The 24,261-nt window shown below is 50.2% G+C and overlaps 1 protein-coding gene across 7 annotated transcripts in view; it reads right to left on the bottom strand.

Moving 5' to 3' along the window:
* The window catches only part of SHROOM2 (shroom family member 2), a 134,896-nt gene that overhangs the window by 60,455 nt on the left and 50,180 nt on the right, over positions 1–24,261 (bottom strand). For 6 of the 7 annotated variants that reach the window (XM_027095558.1, XM_027095561.1, XM_027095557.1 and 3 more), the window contains exon 2: positions 13,571–13,722. In XM_027095558.1, the coding sequence (XP_026951359.1) occupies positions 13,571–13,722 (152 nt within the window). Of the gene's footprint in view, positions 1–13,570; positions 13,723–14,159; positions 15,113–24,261 lie in introns of those variants that run through there. The other variant, XM_027095559.1, reaches the window with a different exon arrangement.

Genomic DNA, 24,261 nt, shown 5'->3' with positions numbered 1-24,261 from the left:
AAGCCCCCTCCTGCAACTTAAGACGGATCTAGCCTCACCAGGGACACTTTGTACAGCCCAATCGAGATGGGAGAAAGGGTTCAACTGAGCCTCTAAGTACCTGATGGGGATCAAACATTCTTCCAACAGGCAAAAACATTAAAGAATATTATGCAACAACGAATATTAAAGAAAACCCAGAAAGCATTTATAACATAAACCTTCTGATGACTCAGAAACGAGGAAAAATACACGGGTGGCAAAATGTGGAATGTGTTGACTCTTTGATAGTTTCCCACGAGCTAAAGCATAAAACAGACGAATTCATCACACCACAGAAGTAAAGGGATTGTAAAACCAAAACCGTACCTCATAAAGTTTCTCAAAATCCTCGTAAGGAAGGTTCTGGCCACGTGAATTTCATTTTCAGATGGCTTTTCCTGTGCTATAATATCCCTAACGTCTGTCATCTTCCTTTACAGGTAATTAATGAAGGAAACAAACTAGACAAACTGCAGGCAAAGGAAAAAGAGGCTTGGAAAAGAAAACGCCTTACACTTTGTGGTAACATATTTCAACTCTGTAATTGGAATGAGTGGGGAACCAGCTGGTTTACTGGGGCAGAAGTCGTGCTCTTTGAGAAGACTAAATGTTTCTCCTCTTATTTTAAAGGATAATACAGGCAGACCTTGGAGATGTTTCGAGTTGGGTTCCAGACCACCACAATAAAGTGAACATTGTAATAAAGCTAGTCACGTGAACTTTTCGGTTTCCCAGTGCATATAAAAGCTATGTTTACACTATACTATAGTCCACCAAGTGTGCAACAGCATCATGCCTACCAAAACACAATGTACATACCTTAATTTTAAAAGACTTTATTGCTGAAAAACACTATTATCTGAGCTCTAGTAATAATATTAGTAACATCAAAGATCACTGATCACCGTAACAAATAAGATAGTGAAAAAGTCTGAAATACTGTGAGGATTACCAAACTGTGAGACACAAAGTGAGCCAGTGCTGTTGCAAAAATGCTGCCAACAGACTTGCTTGCCACAGGGTTGCTACAACCTTCCATTTGTAAAACAAACAAACAGAAAACACGCAGTATCTGTGAAGCACAACACAGCAAGGTATGTCTGTACACAGATACATGCCTCTACTTCGAGGAGACATGGTCAACAGTTACGGTACTAATTGGAGCTTTAAAGAAATAAAAAGGAAAACACAGTGAAAAGGGTGATACCTAGAAGCTCTAAGTGAGGAATCATGGCTCCTGGGGAGACTGCAATTTTCCTACGTATGTGGCTCTCGTCAGGTCCTCAGACTTTCCTAGAGCACAGTGAACGTATCCGGGAATCGAGGAAGGTTCAGGCAGTTTCTGTCAGCCCCTCTGATGTTTAAAACTGGATTCTGCTGATGAAAGGAGGACATGTGGCTGATGAAAGGAGGACATGTGGCTGAGGGCTGGTCTCTCCATCACAAGCCCGTGACCACGCTGGGCAGGAAAGCTCTGGGGACCGAACGCTCTGGCGCCACCTAGCGTTCCCAGATGGAACAGAAATGGCAGGGGCCGATTTAAGGCGCTCGTTTCAACAGACGATGGTGTTTCTTCCCACACAAGATACGCACTCCAGGTGGCTTTAAACCACCCGGGTCCCTGGAAGTCTGGGGCCGTGAGGGGTGCACAGGCCACAGGCTGTGCCAAAACAGGTGGGCAAGGTGCCCCGATGTGAGGGCCTCGGAGAACTGGGACCACGTGGTACCTGGTGGTACCTGGTTAGGGGTTAACCGCCCTGCCCCCTCAGGGGGCCACGCGTGTCGGAAGGAAAGGCACACACAGCAGGTATGCAGCGAACCACACCCGAACCTTCCTGTCCTGGCAGGCGGGACGTCTGCTATGTCTGCTACAGCTGGACCAGCCCCCCCGCAACAGACATCAAACAGGAACAGAAGGGAGAGCTGTGAAAGGAACGCCCCCTCCGCAGGCCACGCAGTCAGACACAAGCCAGCTCGGCTGGGGAGACCAGCAAGGACGCCCCTTCCGGGAGGAAGAAGGACGGCACGGCTCAGCCCAGAGACATCCAAGGCCATGCTTCCTGTGCAAGGCAGTGTGGTCAGCGATGCCAGGGAGGAAACAGCCGTGACCCGGCCGGGGTGCGGGTGCTGACCCCTCCTGTGCGTGCAGCTGCACAATCCTGCCAGCTCCGGAAACGCAACAGGGCTGCGTCCAAGTCACGCCCACGGGAGACTAACAGCCACTACCACGGTCACCCCGTGTACAGGGAAGAAAGCCTTTTCATTCACATGGCCACTGCTGCTGGGAAAGCTTAAAGAATAGACGTATTGTAGAAAACATGGAACATTTAAAAACTGAAATGCGATTAAGACAATAAAGAGGATAACCCGTCATCTGAAGATGAACGGTGGGTAACGTCTCTGCATTTCTTTCCCCGTTTCAGACGGCTGAGAGCATCGTGCAGACTTGGCGGGGCCCTTTCTCTCTGCAGCCCGCCTGGTTTGGTGAGCATTGACTCTCCAGGCCACCGTCACTTTTCCAAAATGTCATTTTTAATATGGCATAATATTCCTTCCACATGAATACCGAAAAGCAATGCTGCTGACTATTAACACCGGGTTTTCCGGCTTCCAAATCAAATTATTCGCCCTAATGAGGGTTCTCTGAAACCTTTCCCAAAAGGTGCACACCAAAATTAATCTAAATTTACTTCAATTTCTAAAAATAATTTTTTATGCTAGGTAGTCTTTTTTTTTTTTTTGAAGGGAAGGGGTTTAGATCTCAAATATAAAAAATGCTAGGATACCAATGAAAGTTAAGAATGGATCTAGATACAGAAAATTCATTTTTAAAAAGAAATTATTAAAATAAGGGCTTCAATGAAATGTTTCTCATTCAGAAAAAGAGAAGTCCCTAAAAAAAAAAAAAAAAAAAATCACGTGAACGCCGGATTATTTTCCTAACGTTTCCACGTGCAGCCAACAGGCGCTGCCTCAGAAAATAAACGCGGTCCGCATGTGGTCCCCACGAGCGCGGGGGGGGGGGGGGGGGGCCGCTGACAGTACCAGGCCTACAGGCTGGGAAGCCAATGGGAAGGGCCTGGCGGGACACTGTGAGGGGGCACCACAGGGTGTGTTGGCTGCAGGCGACATCCTCGGGGAAAATGAAACCAACAGTGATGCTTGGGGCACCTTAGAAGCAAGCGCCAAGGGGGGCGGCAGTGGGGAGGGACTTCCAGATAAAGGGAAGGCTGGAAGTTCCTCAAATGCTTCCCAGTGAGTCCTGCGGGTGATGGGGGTGAGTTCCGGGCAAGGAGCCCCCAGAAGCTTAGGGAGGGAGGGTGTGCAGAGGCCCCGAGGGACAGGCCCACAGAGGGTACAGGCCCTCGAGATACTGGGCTGGAGGAGGGCGACAACTGCAAACAGCCTTTTTATTCTTTAAAAGTGAAACACACACATAAAAAGCACCACCCTACAGACACAAAATGAAGCCTGCCCTGAGCTGCTGCTTCCTTCCTGCGCCGGTCAAGCCTCTAGAGGACAGATGCTGACCGGCCTCTCCCTCTTCCGAGCTGCCTCTACCTTCTACCACACCAGTCTCCCTGCAACTCAGCTCTGGCAGCTCCTGCCCTCACCCCACCGCCCTCAGCTACTCCCAACTGCCACGGAGCGAAGCCCGGGCCAGGCGGCACTGGCATCGCTGGGACGGCTGTGTTTGCACAAGCCCTCAAGGTCATTCCGAGGCGAGCTCAGGTCTGAGACTCGCCGCTCTAGCCCCGAGATACCCTTCCTCCCTTCCCCCATCCGCTCTGCCAGCCTCTTTAGGAGGTCCCGGCATCACTGACTTAGGTCCACGTCTGTGTCTCAAAGCTGGCTCAGCCTTCAAAGGACAGCCTGACTGCTGAGCTCTGCTCCAGCCCTCCCTCCTTCTCCCAGAGCCACCACTTGTTAGAGCTTTTCCTGTCCATGCCCATCCGCCCCCTCAGCTGCCAGCGCCCCGAGGGCAGGACCTATGGGTACGACTTCAGCCGCCTGGCTGGAGCGCTTCCAATGTACATTACGTGAATGAATAAAAACAGAGATCAGACCACTCTGTGAATGGCGGAGTTGTTTTCCCGGGCACTGATCTGACAACACGATGCTGTGGGTGGTGACATCACACTTGATAAACCGGGATAAGAGTCCAGGAGCTCCTGCCTTTATACACGAGGCGAAAGAGGTAAAGAGGAAAATTCCCAAATGACCTAAATAGCTGAAACTGATACAAGACATCAAAGCTGCATTTTAAACCAATGCCAGGGCCGTGTAGCAGCATTCACACGGGATAAAAGCATCAGGGTTCCGCCCCACGAGGCCGGGGCACCCCTTATCTGTCTCCCAGCAAGGGCAAGTGCACGCCTGTCTCGGCCTCCGGCGTTCCCCGGGTGCATAAGCAGGAAAGACCGCGTAGAAATGTCACACAATGAACGCAGGCAGAACTGGAGCAGACCCAAATGGCCTGGCTATTTTTCCATTAACTTTTGCAAAGGGGGGTGAAGGGGACTGTCTCACCCAGCACTACCCGTACTAAAAACGCTTTGTCCAAACCACCCGAGGTCACGGTGCATGTCCCCAGTTTTCAGAAAGGCACCGATGCAGCTTCTTGGCTACACTTAAACAGAATGGATTTTTCGGTAAAGACACCCCGGACACTCAAATGTGCAACCATTAACATAACTAAGTACGAGCAGCCCTAAGGATGAGCAACAGAGCAACAGAGTCTCATACGTCAGGGTATAGAAACAAAAGTACGTGAAACGTTCTCTGCCTGCCTTAATATATTAGAAACCACCAGCGCTTCCAAACTAAATTATATCAACATCACTCGCATGCCTTCTAACGAAAAACAAAATCCTAACTGTTTACCGCTCTCTACATGGCTTAGAATCTGAAACATCTCACCTGGAGATTCAGCTGATTAAGCTGGTTAAGCCACACGCTTAATCTGCATCTGAGTAGAAGCAACCTTTCCCCAAATAACACAGTCCTGCTCTGTGTGGCTTTTTCCCCCCGATTTTATTTCATAAAAACAAGAATGGCAAACAGCCCAAGCGAGTCGGCGTCTGTCCAGGATAAACCTCTGGGTCTACTCTGTTTTAAGAAGAAAATAAGCACAGGAACAAAGGAATAAATCCCGCAAATGCTCAAAACAGACACTTTCCCCCTGAAATTTGAACGATCCATCTCAGACCACCCTCCAAAGGCAACACCCACCAGCATCCCCAGTAAGACAGACACCCTCTGTGGGAACACACAGTTTCTGCACCAGGAAGAGCTCTTGGGGGTGGGGGAGAGGGGGAGAAAGGAGAGGAAGGGGGAGGAGGGAAAAGCAGGAGGGATACAACCTGCTGACGTCCTATCCATCCCTCTCCTCTTGCTGCTTCAGGAACACCTGCACTCATCAATGTTGGGGCCACGCACAGAGCCACCTGCCCTAGGACAACTCCAAGGAGCCAGCAGCAGAGGGGAGCCCGGCACGACACTGGCTTGGTGTAGAACTCACTGCAACTCAGTGACGTCCAGAAACCCACGCACGGGGCAAGAAACTTGCTCCTAGCAGGCGTGGGTGCCGTCACTAGACCAGACACCTCCTTTCTTCAGATGTGTCGCCACGCCACCCCACGTGGCCGTCCCTTACGGCCTCCTGCAGCGAACCTCCATCCTTGGGTGTTAATCTCCTCCCGAAGGCAAGCTTGGCGGACGTAAGCAGAGTCACGGAAGGGTTTAAGGCCTCCGGCAAAGAGGCAGGAAACATACGTCAACCCTATGCATAACGTGGCCCTGGCATAAAAACTGCTCGCAGCAGCGGACGGCTCAAGAGGGCCACGAACGACGAAGTGGCAGGCGAAGTTCACTGTAGACGAGACTAAGATTACCACATACATTTGGAAGGAAGACCGAAAGAGTCATTACAAGCTATACAATAGAATTCACGGCCTGACAGTTAAGAGACGTGTTCCCTACGGTGTTTGAAATTCCATGTACGTTTTAGGAGCTGAACGTATGGTACCAACTTCCCTGTGAACGGAGGACAGTGGATGGTATCCCGGTGCTGTGCACACAGAGCTTTCAGTGAGCATTTTACGGCATCGGACGGCAACAGCCTTAACCCAGCACCGGGCGAGAAGCGTCCCCTACTTCAGCACGTCTCCCACAGCAAGGGGCTTACTGACGCCTGCGTTAATCAGGAAAAGGCCTCGAGTGACCCAGTTTCGGGTCTTAACCTTTTCCAAGCACATGTGCTTAAGCCAGTGGTATGAGCACTGCGGCCACCCAGCAAACTAGCCCGTGGCCCTCAGGGAAACACCAGCGCCGAGATTCATCCCACACCTGCCCATCAGGATCTCCAGGGAGGGGCCGACACGGGGGAAGAAAGTGCAGGCGACAAGTACACAGAGAAACAGACACAGAAGAAGAGGTTACCACATCCTCCCACACTTTCCTGCGAGCAGCACTTCCTTGGCCGAACAAAGAGGGAAGGACCGGGTGCCCGGGAGGCACGGCCAGGCTGCCCCTGCTGGTGCCCCGGTTCCGCTGACTCCCGGGCAGACGCCAGGATGCCACCTGGACATCTCAAAGGAGAACATGTGTGCACCTGGTGGGGCTTCCTGTTACCCTGCTTTGTTTCCAGCCGACACAGCTCTGGGAGGGAAGCGCTGGCTCTCAGCTGTCTGGGAAAGAAACGTGGCTGGGGAGAGACAGTGATCTGGGTCCTTGTCTCCCAAGGCATCGCGCTCGCCCAGTCCCGGCTTCTAAACGATGACAAGATACACGGTGCCCATGCCCCGTGAAACCGGATGCCACCGCCTCGTGAAGTCAGTCCGCCACCACCCTCGCCTGGCCGCCGGGTGCCCTGCTCGCCGCACAGTCTGAAGCAAGACACGCACACCCAGCAGCTGTCGCCAGCGGGAGGGCGTCAGGATGTGATCCACGATGCCCACTTCGTTCATAAAACCACGGGTATGTGTTTTACACCGAGGCGCGTACACGCCTCTTCCCAGAACCTCCGAGAAAAACCAAGCCTGCACTGGCCACTCTCACCCTCAGGACCCTAAGCTGTTTTCAGTCTTCATCAGAAAAGCCACGCTTTCTTAAGGTGCCTGGGCTGGGCAGGGAGTTGAGGGTTCAGGCAGCTCATTTATCATTTGGTGATCCGCAGGTAGGGCAACATTTGATATTGACGTGTTGGTGGCTCAGTCTATGAATTAACTACAGAGTGCCTTCATACACTAAGCACTTTTTTTTTTTTTAAGAGTACGTGATCCAGGGCTTCCCTGGTGGCGCAGTGGTTAAGAATCCGCCTGCCAATGCAGGGGACACGGGTTCGAGCCCTGGTCCGGGAAGATCCCGCATGCCGCGGAGCAACTAAGCCTGTGCGCCACAACTACTGAGCCTGCACTCTAGAGCCCGCGAGCCACAGCTACTGAGCCCACGCGCCACAACTACTGAAGCCCGCGTGCCTAGAGCCCGTGCTCCACAACAAGAGAAGCCACCGCAATGAGAAGCCCATGCACCGCAACGAAGAGTAGCCCCAGGTCGCCGCAACTAGAGAAAACCCACGCGCAGCAACGAAGACCCAAAGCAGCCAAAAGTAAATAAATTTATATATATATATATTAAAAGAGTACGTGATCCCTTTTGGAGCTCTACATATAACACTAGTTAGAAAATGCTAACTAATCTCTGAGATACAAGTCAGATTAGTGGTTGCCTAGGGATAAAGAAACACGAGAATGGTGAGATTTAGAGAGAGAAGAAAACGTCACCGATTTAAGAGAAATCATGTTAAAAGCACTCACTGGTGCCTTTGCAATAAGGTAAATGGTAAGTTAGTATGGAGTTTTTTTCTTTTTTTCTTTTTTTTTTTGGCAGTACGCGGGCCTCTCACCGCCGTGGCCTCTCCCGTCGCGGAGCGCAGGCTCCGGACGCGCAGGCTCAGCGCCCATGGCTCACGGGCCCAGCCGCTCCGCGGCACGTGGGATCGTCCCGGACCGGGGCACGAACCCGCGTCCCCTGCATCGGCAGGCGGACTCTCAACCACTGCGCCACCAGGGAAGCCCCATATGGAGTTTTAAAACTCCTTATTATGTGCATCTTCAGTACTTACAACCGTAATTCACCATGTGCCAGACGACATCAACAGATCCTAGTATTGACTAATTAACCATTTTGTAGAATTTTATTCACATTTCTAGGCAAAACCACCGTTTCAGACTTTTCTAATAGGCAAAAGTAATACCCACACACAGTATTAAAATTTAATCCGAAATTACCTTTAAAAAATTTAAAAACACCTAAGTTTGTTTTTAAAAGTGTGTTTGAAAAGAAAAAAACATTTGGACAAACTGCTTGGTTTGGTTTTATTTGGGTTGTACGTGTTAGTTAGAGTATTAAGCGCTATCTAAACTAGAGAGCCATCTGCACACCCCTCACTTAAAGGGGAACCGGGTATGCGGGTTACAAAGTGGGATTCTACACCAGGGCCCCCATCAACCCTTCGCAGCCAAAGTTTGACCGGTCTCCCCACAAGTCTGTTGGATACGCAGTCAGCTCCACGGCCAACGGGCCGGGCCCCCAGGCCTTCTCTCTCCTTCTACCCCCAGTTCTCATGGTGTGTACTCCGAACAGAACTCACATCATCCGGTTTTTAGATCCTTAACTATGTTCCTCGAATTCAAAAAAAAAAAAAAAAGCTTCTGAACACATGGAATGATGCCCAACCAACCTCGGTCATAATGACAGACATGCCCATTTACACGGTAAAAGCATCGGTCACCTATCACATCCACAAAGCCAACAAAAACAGACTTCACGATGCACGGTACTTTCTGCCTCAAAACCTCCCACGCTAGGAACGGATCAGGACGGCCTACATGCACATGTATGGGGTCTCGGGTTCAAAAGCATCACACCGCAGCACTGTCTGCTGTACACCGGAAGCACCGTAAATGTCCACACACAGAGGACCTGCTAGACACACAGCAGAGGATCCAGACCGTGGAGCCGCACAGGGTCAGGAGAAATCTCGACTCAGAGCACTCACCCTGGACCAACCCCCATTTTCACGTGTAACACATAAGGAGGTACCTGTTTCTAAAAGGAAACCTAAGAGATTAGTACTGACACGGCCACTCTCCGGAGCGGCAAAATGGGAAGATGAGAGGGCTTGGGAGAAAGGCTGATGGATCCCACCCAGTTCCCGTTCCAAAGTGAATGTTGTCCCACGCCCACGGGTTACTCTGAGTACTCATAAATGCGGAATAAAAAGTCACTTGGAGTAACTGTAGCCGGCATTCCAACACCCACCCCTAGGGTGATCCTGCCTGTCTTGATCACAGAGCAATAAACAGAGCCTCCTGGGGGCACCGCCCAGAACAGAGCACAGCTGACTGCTTCCTGGGGACCAAATCTCCTGCTGAGTCCTGTGAACACATCACACGGAACCCCAAAGGCCTCTCCTCTTTAAAAGTGCAACGAGGGCTTCCCCGGTGGCGCAGTGGTTGGGAGTCCGCCTGCCGATGCAGGGGACGCGGGTTCGTGCCCCGGTCCGGGAAGATCCCACATGCCGCAGAGCGGCTGGGCCCGTGAGCCATGGCCGCTGCGCCTGCGCGTCCGGAGCCTGTGCTCCGCAACGGGAGAGGCCGCAACAGTGAGAGGCCCGCGTACCGCAAAAAAAAAAAAAAAAAAAAAAAAAAGTGCAACAAGCTCGCCATTTTTGTCATCAGAGGAGTAATACACTTAGACTGTGCACTTAACGGATACGATGGTAAGTTTTGTTATGTGTATTTTACCACAATTAAAAATTAAAACTTTTTTTCATGGGGCCGATACAGTTCTATAACTGCTTGTATGTGTTCCACTCAACTGGACTTTGAGGGGCATCTTTCCATGTCACGAAATACTGACACCATTTTTTTTCCATAAATTTATTTTATTTATTTATTTTTGGCTGTGTTGGGTCTTTGTCGCTGCACACGGGCTTTCTCAGTCCCCTCTGCGGTGCGCGGGCTTCTCATTGCAGTGGCCTCTCCCGTTGCAAAGCACGGGCTCTAGGCGTGCAGGTTTCAGTAATCGTGGCTTGCGGGCTCTAGCATGCAGGCTCAGTAGCTGTGGTGCATGGGCTTAGTTGCTCCGCGCGGCATATGGGATTCTTCCCGGACCAGGGCTCGAACCCGTGTCCCTTGCATTGGAAGGCGGATTCTTAACCACTGTGCCACCAGGGAAGCCCACTGACACCATTTTTTAATTTTGTAGTAGCACTTGTCTTCTTTTTAAAAACTTTTATTGACGTATAGATTTATAATGTGTTCATTTCTGCTGTACAGCAGAGACTCAGTTATACACACACATATATATTTTTTTCATATTCTATTCCACTACGGTCTGTCACAGGATGCTGACTAGAGTTCCCTGCGCCCTACAGTAGGACCTTGTTGTTTACCCATTCTATATATAATAGTTTGCATCTGCTAATCCCAACCTCCCAATGCATCCCTCCTCCACCCCCCACCCGCCTTTGGCAACCCCCAGTCTGTGCTCTGTGTCTGTTTCTGTTTCGTAGATAAGTTCATTTGGCTGACACCATGTATAATGGCAGCACTCTGCAGTATGGACGGTCCCTAATTCACTTCAGTCATTTCCTTTTGCTGAATATCTAGGATCCAAGAAATGAAATTCTGAGTCCAAAATAGGCCTTCTGACACATGTTGCCAAACCGCTTACCAGAAAGTCTCATCAGCATTACATCAAATAAGCACTTGTTTCCCCACATCTCAGCACCAACGGGCATTGCTATTCCATTAGATCTCGGCCAGCTGGAGAATCAAAACCTGGTTTGTAAGTAAACTTGTCGATCCTTAGTTGAACGTCTTTTTAAACACTTGTTTCCTATGTGCATTTCTCATGTTAGAAACTGCCTATGAGCGTCTTTCATCCAACTTTCTACTGGGGTGCAAATTCCCTTCTTTACAGCTGTTGTTACTACACCAACTTTATTACACACCTGCTTTTTCTTTTTTTGGACCCTAGAATAAGATCTGACATAGACCAACATTTCATTTTTACCTTGTGAGATGCAACCGGTGAAAATATTCATGCATCCTCATTCCGTCCCCCAGGATGTGTCACTGGCTCGGTTTTATTCGCTGCTGCCTCCCCCGGGCTGGCCGACGTCACACTGACAGGTTTTACTGAATGAGCACCTCAGTGTCAGCATCCCCATGAGGCCCTCCAATGATGCCCGTCCCGGGGCAGTTCAAACCAATTCGATTCAGTAAGTCCAAGCCCTTCATTTGCCCTTGCGCGTCGGGCACTGCAATAAGGAGCCGCAAACTGGCGAGACGGTCTGCTCACCGCATCAACGAAGCCAGTGTTTTCCCAGTGGGGGGAGATGGACAGTAAGCCAACGAGCCGTCTGTGTGTTCTGGGGGCTCGGGCAGCCCCGCAAAGGAGACACTTCAGGTGGTGGTTTATAACCGCTGTCTCCCCTGTGTGGGTCAAGTGTCCCTCACCATCACCAGCGCTCCACCAAGTCTGACGGAATCCTGTGAGAACGTCACACGTCCTGCCTTAGGAGGCTTAATAAGGTGACCTCAAAGAAATTACACACCATGATGGTACCTGTCCTGTCCCCTGCTCCCCCAGAAGTCTCCAAAATGGCCATTCTGAAACTTCAGTTTTCTGATTTACAAGGAGGACAGCCTATTCCACTGAGAAATGAGGCTGCTACATTAATGTGGCAAAGGATGAAATTTCTTCCTTCTTCGTTTCTGAACCTCCTCCTTGGATGCTATTTTGGTCCCCCCAAAATAAATACATAAAAAGTCCAGAGGGATATGTCTTCAAGTCTGTACTAAAAACTGAAGGCCTTGAGTCAATTTACTTTTTAAAATATACAGCCAGGCTTCCCTGGTGGCGCAGTGGTTAAGAATCCGCCTGCCAATGCAGGGGACACGGGTTCGAGCCCTGGTCCGGGAAGATCCCACATGCCGCGGAGCAACTAAGCCTGTGCGCCACACCTACTGAGCCTGTGCTCTAGAGTCCGCGAGCCGCAACTGAAGCCTGTGTGCCACAACTACTGAAGCCCGCGCGCCTAGGGTCCGTGCTCTGCAGCAAGAGAAGCCACCACAGTGAGAAGCACATGCACTTCAACGAAGAGTAGCCCCTGCTCGCCGCAACTAGAGAAAGCCCGCACACAGCAACAAAGACCCAATGCAACCAAAAATAAACAATAAATAAATAAATAAATTTTTAAAAAGTAAAATAAAATTTACAGCCAACCTTGGAAAGACTGCACTAATTCTGCTAAAAGGGGCACGTCAACACTTTACTATGAATTAGCCAACTGTAGAACACAAGGTCGAGAATTATTTCTAGCTGAAACCAGTCACCAGCATTCCCTGGCGGTCCAGGGGTTAAGACTCAGCACTTCCACTTCAGGGGGCACAGGTTCGATTCCTGGTCCCTGGTTGGGGAACTAAGATTCCCACAAGCTGTGCAGCGTGGCCAAAAAAAAAAAAAGTCCCAAAACACCTCCATGCTGCCCCGTAGTACCGTTCTAGTGCCTGTGTGTAGAAGCATCCCGTGCCCAACTTCACTTTCTGACCCCTTCAAATCATCCCAACTCCTATCCACAATCTCCTTTCTTGGAATATGCACTTGCTCCCCTCAGACCTCAGCACAGCACTGGAAACACCTGCCAGCTGACCTGTAAGTCTATATGCATCCCATTTTAGCATAAAACCCCAAAACCTGGTAGGCTGCCACCTTGTGTAAAACACAGGCAATGACATTTCATCATCTGGAGCATAAGCAGTTTCCTCACTGCCAGAAAACCACCGACATGTTGCCAAGAATAAGATTTAAGTATTCAAAATCACTTACGTCGAAATTAACAGTCAACAGTAATAAAAGAAGAAATCTTTTAAGAACCTACTGTATAGCACAGGGAACTCTACTCGATACTTCGTAGGGACTTCGCTGGTGGTCCGGTGGGCAAGACTGCACGCTCCCAATGCAGGGGGCCTGTGTTCGATCTCTGGCTGGGGAACTAGATCCTGAATGCACGCCACAACTACAAGTCCACATGCCGCAACTAAAGAGGCCACGTGCTGCAATGAAGACCCTCAGTGCCACACCTAGGACCCAGCGCAGCCAAGATAAATAACTGTTGGAAAAACAACAACAACAACTTTGTAATGACCTACATGGGAATAGAATCTAAAAAAGAGTGGACATCTGTATATGTATAGCTGATTCATTTTGCTGTATAGCAGAAACTAACACAACACTGTACATCAACTATACTCCAATAAAAATTAATTTTAAAAAAAGAATGTTTAAAATTTTTGATGTTGGATTCATCCTTGGCCAAGAGATAGATTCCTAAGTGTACATGCATGTACACACACACGCGCACACGACTTAAGTCCAAATCACGATTGCCACAGTGACACGGCGCAGCCAATAGACTCCAGGTTTCACGGTCCCGCTCATCTCTGTTTGTAAACAAGGCACGAGGCCCAGGTCTTACCTTTTCACCACCAGCTTCAGGGTCTTATGCGACCCCTTCACCAGGCAAATCGCTTCCTGTCTAAACCCCGACAGACTGATGTCGTTGATGCCAACGATCTCATCTCCGGCCAACAACTTGTCCACTGCCGCCGCTTTGCTTCCTTCTTCGATCTGCAACACAGAAGTGTACCCTGTGAGCCTCTTGAACAAGCAAACAAGTCCCCAGGACTTGGCCAGGAAGACAACATGCCCGTGACACATGCCACCCACAGGTTTTCTCAGACTGGCTTCAGGACAACCCAGGGGTGAAGGGATCCACCTGGGCCCTGATTCCCAGCGGGAGACCAGGGACGCATCCCTCACCCGGTCTGCCTCCGCAAGGTGTACCATTCACGGAGGGGCGGGAAAGCGCACGAGCTCTCAGAAACACACCAGAAACAGCAGAGCCAGAAATACCGATTCACTTTCTGGATCTCCTTCCTCCAAAAAATCATGATAGATTTTTTTTTAAATTATTATTTACTAGTTATTTCTCATAGATTAATCCCGCACCTAGTTATTTCCGTAACAGCTGTATTTAGATATAATTCAGACAGCACACAACTCACCCATATAAAGATAAATGAGTGGCTTCTTAGTATATTCAGAGTTGTCCAGCCACCACCACCACCCATTTTAGAACGGTTTCCTAACCCCAGAAGAAACCTCGTCCGTGCCTGTCAGCGGTCACTTCCCGATGCTTCCAGCCCCTGGCAACCATGCGTCTGCTCTCTGCGTCTAGGGTTTGCCTATCCTGGATATTTCATATAAACAAAATCCTACAATAGGGGGCCTTCTGTGTCTGGCTTCCTTCACTCAGGTTTTCAAGGTACACCATGTCGTAGCCTGCATCACAGCTTCATTCGTTTTCATGGCTGAAGGAAGCTCCACTGTATGGACCGACCACATCTTATTTATCTGTTCATCAGTGACGGGTATTGAAGCTGCTTTTCCTTTTTGGCTACTAATGCTGCTGTGAGCACTGGTGTACAAGCTCGTGCTTGCGCGTGCGTCTTCACTTCCCTTGGGTGTACGCCTAGGAGTGGAACGGCAGGGTCGCACGGTAGCTACGGCGAACCTTGTGAGGACCTGCCAGACTGCCTTCTGAAGCAGCTGCACCGTTTTACATTCTGCATCCGAGGGCCCCAGTTTCTCCACATCCTTGCTGACGCTTAGCATCTGATTCCTTTCATTACAGTCCTAGATGACTACACCACGCTGGGTACGTAAAATACTCCCTACTCAGTGTTAAACACGCGTGTATGAATGTGTGTTGACTGACTCCTTAAAAGCGTTTTATGATTTTTATCCTGAGGAATCTTAATCTTTAAATCCTCACCCTCGTCTTCCCTATACAGTAGTAATCCAACTCAGCATCAAATAATCCATCGATTAACCAACCTGCTTCTGTACTAGCGCTTGGCAAACCGTGGCCCATGCGTCAAATCCAGCCAGCTGCTTTTTTTTTTTTTTTTTGTAAATAAAATTTTACTGGAATACAACCAGAGCTATTTGTTTATACACCGCTACAGGAGAGAACAACAGAGTCTGACCCACAAAGCCAAAAATATTTACTACTTGGCTTGTTGTTAAAAAAAAGTTGCCAACCCCCGTTTCACACCGAAAAGCCATTATTTTTACGAACTGCTAGGAAAACTAGTGAAAAAGATGAATGCTTCTACGCACAGAGGTGTACGGGTTAGGAAGTTCGCTGCTCTGTTTGCCAGGACTAACCTAAAGGTCCGTTCCGAACCTCACAAAGCACTAAAGCCGTGAACGTTTCTCCTCCGGTAGTTACAGAGCTGGAAACGAGGCAACTTACAGGCGCAGCTCTGAAACCACGTGGTACTTTCCTAACGTCTCCGCCCGATCCCAAGGACAGCTGAACTTTTCCTAGGTTAATAAAGCAATTATTCATTGCAAGTCCACGGCATAAACAAAATGAGCACTCCTAACTAAACTATGAAGCGAACCATTCAGTTAACAACCGGTTTCAAAGTCTAGACAACTTTTATCCCAACATGATAACAGATCGTAAGTAAGTTTCCACCCCCCCAAGATTACACACTCAGCCACACGTGGCCAAGGTGAAGGTTACGTGGTGGGGAGCTTCCGTTTTGGCACGCCCTGGGTGGGAGGCCAAAGGGCCGTCAGGCGGAGGGTCGGTGGGCGGCTGCCTGAGGGGAGGGGAGGGTACCCGGGGAGAGGTGGCCTGCTCACGGGGTGACCAGCAGCGGAAGGAATTTAAAAACTGAAAGGACGGGGATGGAGGCCTCCTACACAGAAAACAGACCCACCAAGGGCTGAGGACAGAACCCTGGGGCCCCAACACGGAGAAACCTGGAAGAAGATGGGTGGGTGAAGGTGCAGGAAGTGAACGAAGAGGGGGTGAGAGTCACAAAAGCCCAAAGAAGCAAACACGCGCAGAGCTGGCGAGAAGCGAGGGTAGCGCGTGTACGTGCGTCCCTCTCCTTGCGATGATGCCTCTCTGAATTTCAGCTTCACAAGAAAACTCTTCAGGCAAGACAACTATGACCAAGGAACTTGCAAGGGCCTTAGGACGGCTTTCCAAGGCAGGACGTCCTGGAGGCAACCCGTGTGACTCAGCCATGACCCGGTGGGTTTTTCAGTCTCGTTCCCACAAACCCCTGGATGCACAAGTTCTGCGAGACTGTCTCCAAGCGCTGGCATCGAAGTCTGATGACATCGTGTTGCTTCCCCTCATCCGCAAAGACTTCCCAAGCTCCTCCTGCACCAGTGAAGACAGCACTCCGAAGTGTCCACCCGCACCGTCCCAACCACACTCTACCTACATTCCCAGCAAAGACGGCGCTGGGCTTGGGCGACACAGAAGCTGGGGAATTCTCCCCGCCTGGCTTCCTCGCCAAGACAAACTGTCTGTTTGACGTTTATTGTGCTCATGGAGAAAACAGTTGTAAAAGAAGACGTTTTGAAAACCTGCAGTCTGTACTCTTGACCCCCTCAAACTTCTCCCATTAGGAAGAATTAATTAGGCTTGAACTTGGTAGAGAGCAAACCTGAAGTTGGCTCTAGTCTCACAGGATACTTACTGACTCTGCCTGCCAGCACTGTACAGTATATCACACATTACAGACACTCAGGATCGTTCTGTCACCGTCCCCTGCCTTATAGTCAAGTGAGCGCTTGGCATTGCCACTAGCAGAGGGAACTGCCTGACATCTACAGCACTCGGGAGCCACAAACAGGGCAGTCCTGTCCCAGAGCCACAAACAGGGCAGTCCTGTCCCAGAGCCACCAGGCGAAGTTCTCAGCTGTAGCTCAGAAGAAAAGTCCCTTTACAAAAAGACAGGCACACGAGAACAAATGACTCCACACCCATGATGCCTGTCCGTGTGTCACGGGCAGAATCAACGTCCCACGTTCACGTGCCAGGTCAAATATTCTGGTCTGAGTGTTCACTGGCATTGGAAAACTCCAGTGTAGGGCCTCAATTAAGACTCAAGTGTCCCCAAATGTGCAGATTTCCTTGCTGTTCTTATGGAAACACTTTTTCTGGAAACAGCAGCAGGGGGAAAAAACAGTCAATGGAAGTCTCGTTGGAACAAGGTTTTTGTATTTCATCCAACGGATGTTAGTTACAGCTGATCAAGGATGACATCCACGGAGGCCGGAGAACCTTGATTCTCCTGGGAGCCGGGACTCCCGTGGGAAGGAACCACATCAGGGCAGCAGGGGCGCGAGGGGCCGGGCTCGCTTGGCCTCAGGGCTGGAGATGAAAGACTTCACGAAGAGAGAGGCCCACGAAGGGCAACTTGAAAGGGGTGGCATGGATGGGGGCGGACATTCCACAGGGGGGTCTGCATGTGAAGATGGGGCAGAGGCAGGAAGCCGGGCCGGTCTGAGGAATGTCAGCCTGGCCCAGCGCAGAGCTCTGGCTGGGGAGCGTTTGAAGATAAGGGCAGAAAGAGGAAGATGAGGAACTTGACCTTGGGTCGGAATCTGGCATGATATCCTGGAGGCAGTGGGGGCCCCCGAAGGCCAGCACGGAAGCAGGGGAGCGACCTTCTTATTCCAGCAAATGCATCTGGTAGCTTCATCCTGGAGGCTGACGTGAAAAGAATTTCTTCTGCCCGAGAACAGAAGGTGGCGGGTTCTGTCTTTGTACTGGACAGAAACAAGGGCTCAAACCAACACAGGGCAGAGAACACTAATGTAAGCAAGTGCTCCAGACACTGGGAAGGAAGGTCTAAGGACAGAAGCGATGCTGGACGTCAAGGGCCACAGGAAAAGGGTCGGCCGGGGGAGCTCAGACGTTGAGCGGGACTGATGTGGAAAATCGCGACACCCAGAGATCAAAACCAAAGGAGGAAGAATGTGTTAAGTCCAGTATCATATTTCAAAGGCCATGAATCACACCCGTGATTAATCAGTTATGACTATCTCAAAGAAAGCTTTGCTGTCTGGAGAACAAGCCATGAGAAAGCACTGCCTTTTGTGAGCCAGGACAATCACTGACGTCACCTCCTTGGTCTGCTTCGTTTAACTATTTTAACTCATTCTCCTTGAGCTCCCTTGTTTCAGAAAAGAGAGCTGACTCATCCAGGAAAAGTATCAAATTGTGAACTAATCGGAGAGTGCATCTCTGGTAACCGAGAAGCCCATCGAAAACCAAAAACCTCTCAAGTGTTAAGACGTGAACATACCATCAGTCACTGGTCCCTGTCTCCCTTCTTGTACATCCTGAGGAGTGTTTTTATCGACTATTTGGGGAATTCAAGCTTCGCCGTAGCTCTGGAAACATGCTTAAGAAGGAAATCCCACCTCACCCCATTTCTGGAGTATAAACGCTTTCTGAAGAGGTGAAATTGTTCGTTGGTTATATTTTGGTCCAACCAGGGAAGGGTGGGATAATGAATTCAGCTTAACATTCCATGGGGGGTAGTTTTTCTTAACCTGACAACACAAAACATACTCAATGGCAATTTGGAGACGCAGTCACGCACGTAATAGGTCTTGAACAGGATACCCGGAGAAAAACATGGTCCAAAAGGATATGTGCACTGCAGTGTTCACTGCAGCACTGTTTACAATAGCCAAGACACGGAAGCAACCTAAACGTCCATCAACAGAGGAAAGGATAAAGAAGATGTGGTGTGTGTGTGTGTACACACACACACACACACACACACACACAATGGAATATTACTCAGCCATTAAAAAGAATGAAATAATGCCATTTGCAGCAACACGGATGGACCTACAGATTGTCATACTGAGTGACACAAGTCAGACAGACAGAGAAATATCGTATGATATCGCTTATATGTGGAAAATTTAAAAAATGCTACAAAAGGCAGAAACAGACTCATAGACTTAGAGAACGAACTTATGGTTACCAAGGGGGGTGGGGGGAGAGATAGTTAGGGAGTTTGGGACTGACAGATACACGCTGCTATATTTAAAATGGATAACCGACAAGGACCTACTGTGTAGCACAGGGAACTCTGCTCAATATCCTGTAACACCTAACTGAGAAAAGAATTTAGAAAAGAATAGATACATGTGTACCGTATAACTGAATCATTCTGTTGTACATCTGAAACGAATGCAACATTGTTAATCAACTATACTCCAATATAAAATAAGAAGTTAGGGCTTCCCTGGTGGCACAGTGGTTGAGAGTCCGCCTGCAGATGCAGGGGATGCGGGTTCGTGCCCCGGTCCGGGAAGATCCCACGTGCCGCGGAGCGGCTGGGCCCGTGAGCCATGGCCACCGAGCCTGCGCGTCCGGAGCCTGTGCTCCGCGATGGGAGAGGCCACAGCGGTGAGAGGCCCGCGGACCGCAAAAACAAACAAACAAAACAAAAAAATAAGTTAAAAAAATAAAAATAAAATTACCTGTACTCCTATGTTTTTTTAGTATAATTACTTCCTAAAGAAAACCACTTCTTGATCTTGGCCCTTCCTGTCCCCGGTCACGACACTCCAGTTTCCCTAATAACACGCCATGAATGTGCCAAGAAAAACATGGAAATTTGAGCACGTGGTGCTTATGATATGAAACGGTGAAGTGGGACCTGTGACGTCACAGCCTATCAACATTTGAAGGGATTCATACTTGACATCCTCTTAAGGAAAAGTTGTTTCCACATTTTAAGCCAGAAAGTCAGTGGAACACCTGTTTAGAAAAGAATCAGAACTACGTGGTCTCTTAGTTCCTCAGTTCCTACATACATTAGGAAGGATGTACAAATTGAACCGTGTGTGTACCAATCCTCAAAACAACCAATAAAATATCAATTAGGGAAGAAAACTGCTTTCCTCATGGTTGACAAAAAAAGTACCAAAAAACAAGAAAAATGATAACTACCCCCACATGCAAAAAATCCTAAGAAACCGACACCCACCTCATACATTCGGATTCAGGTGAGCACGTCAGTATTCAGTCCCACACACAAGAACACGAGGGTCTGCTCTGAAGATTCTAACACACGCCTGCCACTCATGGCTAAAGCGAACGCTGGATCACATGCCACCCCAAGACGAAGGCAGGTGTGGCCCCAACAAGGCGACAGAGCCAGGCTGAGGGGCCGAGCAGGTCAATGAGACGTGCGAAGACCCAGAGGCAGTGGAGGCTGCACTGCGCAACCCCAAGTCCAAACACACACAGACAAGAAGCTGGCCGCTCAGGGAGAGGTCTTAAGAAACAGAGAGGGGAGGGAATTTGCAACAGGGGATCAGCAGCGGCAGCTCAGACCCCAGGCTGGCTGCAGAAGAGAACCCCGGGAGGAGCGTTCGTTCGGAGCCAAGGGGCCACGGCCTCCCCCGGGGAGGATAAAGCCCAAGGTATGTGCCTCTTCTCCAGGTGGGGCAAAGGTCTAGGGGCCTCGGGACCCTGCGGAGTCCAGAGCCTCAGCACAGCACAGCACTCTAGAGAACACGGGCCAACCCGTGCAAGGGACAGTTTCTGGAAAGCACCATTCAGGGAGCATTTTCCGAACACCCGTGCCTGGTACGTTACAATCCAGAAGGAGCAAAGTGTGCGAACAACCCATTTCAACACCACGCCAGCTAGCCTCTTAAGTGCAAACCACCCGTCGCTGCCCGAGCGAGCGGTGATACTGGGGCAGGACCTGAGGATAGCTCTCCTCCGTGGGCTGGCAGCTCTGCAAGGGTCCTCAGGAGAGGGCGCTGGAGGGGCTGCTGTCCTCTCCGCCTCCTCCTGTGGACAAGGCAGTGGCTGAATCCACCGCGGCTCACAGCCAAGTTCCACGAGCACTCCAGCGGGCAGCTTCCCGGCCAGTTTTAGAAGCATGCCCTCGGACGGCTTCCCAGGGGTTCCACTGGCATGCCAGCCAGCTCCCTGGCCACCTGCCAGGTTCTGCACGGGCAGCTTCCTGTCTGTCAGCTAGCCCGAGGGGCTCAGTGACTTTGCTGTCACACCCATGCCATGCAGATCTGAATCTCAGACTGGGGGAAGGGAGGGCAGTAAGAGGGGGGCGGTCGCACACCTCCTTCCTCCTCCCTTATAGGTAACGTGCCTCAGCCCTAGAGGCAGTGGTTGGTCCTTGCACCTGCTACTCCTGCACTCTTTTAAAGCTCTCTCTACCCCGGAGGAGTTCCTAGCTCATCGTGACTCAGTAAGTTGACAATAAGTAATAATCTGCTAATAGTTAGTCATCCTTTACACCAGGGGCTGGCAAACTTCTCCTTCAAGAGCCATATGGTAAATATTTTAGGCTTTGCGGGGCCTTCCGGTCCCTATGGTAACTGCTCAACCTTGCCGGACAGACAGACAAGACATAAGGGGTGTTTTGCTATGTGGCCGGTTTGCGGAATCCTGTTTCCTATTATGCGGGCCCTGTTCCAATTACTATGCGCTTTCTGCCTCCCAACTGGACCCTGACGGATATAAATTCCATGTGACAGGCATGGCAAGGGAGGCACTCGTGGGCCCCGGCGGCACAGAGGAGGGAAGAGTCAAGCCACAGGGTTCGGGGAGGGGTATCAGGCAAGGTTTCACAGAAATGAGGGGTGACGGAGCGAGGGCTGGAGACTCACCCCGACCCCTTCACTACACAACTGGAAGGGGGTCACTGGATTTTTCTTCGCCTCAATTCTGTCGCCCAAAACAAGGGTGGGAAGAGTTGGCTGTCTTACAACCCGGGACCAACAGGGGAATAAAAGTGAGACAATTATGAAAATATTTTGTAAATTCAGAAGTATTATACAAGTATGTTTACAAATCATTTTACTTGTCATTTGCTGGTGTTCCAATCAGGACTACAGCACAGGCTAGATCCCTGGACTCTCCAATTCAGGGACACATGATCCCCATTCCTGATCATGAACACGGGGAAACCAGACGTTGAAGTGGTAAAGGGAGACTGCTTCACTTACAATACTCCAAGCTATTTAGGTAGAGTGGTTTCTAAGTCCTTTCAAGCAACATTGTTTGGGGGAAAAGAAATCCCGAAGCTCAGTTATCCTAGATGTTCTTACTGGTTATTCTCAAGCTAATTTAAAGTTTCTTTTTCCCTTGATTAGCGACTATAGCCTTACAGAAAACTTCTAAAATACAGCAAGTTGCCATTTACACATGGAGTGTTTTACAAAAGTTTCCCCTAAGTGGATTATGTTCATGGAAACCCAGACCGCATTTCTCGCATTAAAAAAAACAAAAAACAAAAAACATGATTTAAGTGGTACTTAAGTTCTCAGGCTAAGACACAAATACCTCTTTAAAAGATGTCATGGTTTATATACTGTGGCTTTGCAAGGAAGCAAAGGGGAAAAAAGGACACATGCCCCATCTCCCCAGACGGCCCTTTGAAATGTACGCTGCAGACACAGGTCAGGTGTTTATAACAGGCACAGCTCTGGGTCCTCGTGGTTAACACAGGAACTACGTTTTCTAGAATCTCTATCCCTGTACGGTTGGTTAGATTGGGTCCAAAGGAGAATCTGTCCAAGGATAAAAGGTGGAAGCGATGCAGAAGAGCCCGGTGGCCTCCAGCTTCTCTTACACCCCATTGCTCTGCATCCCCTGTCTTCCTACGAGGAGATGCCTGGCCCGGGCCCACGTACAGGTGGCTGCATGCAGGCACCCTCCGGGCCAGCTCCCCAGGCCGGCTGGGCATGGCTTCTCAGAGGCACTCCTTCCGTCCAGGATCCCCCAGGTCTCCCTTACGGACCCTCTCCCACATTTACATAAGCTCAAACTCCTGTCACCCTGTAACAGCCACTGTGCCTCTGCTGCCCCGAGCGAGCGAGCGTACCTCGGAGAAGAGGCAGGGTGCGTCCCACGAGCTGCAAAGGAGTGCAGTGCAACCACGAAGACACCAGGACACCCGAAGGAAAGCAGCTTGGCAAGGAGCACCTGTAATTCTTGTTTTTTAAAAGCGGGGTTTAAAAACCCCACAGAAAATTTACCATCAACCGTTTTTAAAGGTACAGCTCAGCAGTGTTCCCTATAATTACATTGTGTGTAACCGATCCCTAGAACTTCATCTTGCACAACTCCATATCCATCCAGCATCTCCCGGCCCCTGGCAACAACCGTTCTGCTTTCTGTTTCCATGAACTTGACTACTGAGGATACCCTGTGTAAGTGGAATCATACAGGATTGTCCTTCTGTGTCTGGTTACAGCGCTTGAGGTTCGTCCACGTGATCCCACTTCTCTAACGCTAATATTCCATCGTATGTGTATGCCACATTTTCCTTATCCTTTCGCCTGTCGGTGGACACTTGGCCTGCTTCTAACCCCTGCAACTCTTGTGTACGGGGCGGATGCACAGATCCATACAACCACTTGCAGAAACAGAGAGAATAACCTTCAAGTCAACCCTGTGTAGGTATGTTCACCAAGAGGCCCGTGCAAGAATGATCATACTGGCATCAACCACACCAGCTAAAACACAGAAACCACCCAAATGTCCAGCAGACAATACACGGCATAGCCCAACGATGGGGTACGATGGGGTACCACACTGCCTCTCCCCGCCACGGCGCTACAGACATCCAATACCAGGGCTTCCCCTCCAATACCAGGGCTGGATGGTCCTGTGCTCTGGGTGGCGGCCGTCAGACACTGAGGAGCGGCATTCTCGGTCCCCACCCACTAGGTGTCAGCAGCGTCCCCAACCCCAAGTCAGAACAACCCAAGCGTCTCCGGATACTACTCAGGGTGCCCCGGGGTGGGGGTGGGGGGGAGGGGGCTAGGGACAAAAGCCACCTCCCCCAGTTGAGAACTAGAGAAAGGACGAAGTACCTGCAACAGTCATCATAACTCTTGGGGAACACAGGAAACCGGACAGCTCTAACACCCCTTTGAACCTGCCGCAAAGCCTCTTCCACCAGCAACGCGAGAGGCCAGCGAGTCAAGCCAGGTGGAGCCACTGGGTTCAGCCAGATCCCACCATTACCAGGCGGAACAGGCCTTGTTCTGGACGCCCTGAGCCCGGCCCAAACAGCACGGGGCTGCAACTAAGAAGCCTCTGTCCTTTCTCCCCGCAGAAATGGTCCTCCTTGCCTGCAGGCTTTGTTGGCTGGGTCCCCTCTATTCACACCCCGCTACCCCTGACAGGCACACACTCACTCCGCCTGGCTCACCCCACTCATCCTTTTGGATCCCACACCAGGACCCCCCAACACCGCTTCCACCATGGGACCCAGTGGCCACCTCCTG

Source organism: Aethalodelphis obliquidens, unplaced genomic scaffold (genome assembly GCF_003676395.1).
Source record: "Aethalodelphis obliquidens isolate GAN/ISIS:26980383/991018 unplaced genomic scaffold, ASM367639v1 scaffold91, whole genome shotgun sequence".
NCBI lineage: Eukaryota > Metazoa > Chordata > Mammalia > Artiodactyla > Delphinidae > Aethalodelphis > Aethalodelphis obliquidens.
This window is presented reverse-complemented; position numbering and strand designations above follow the sequence as displayed.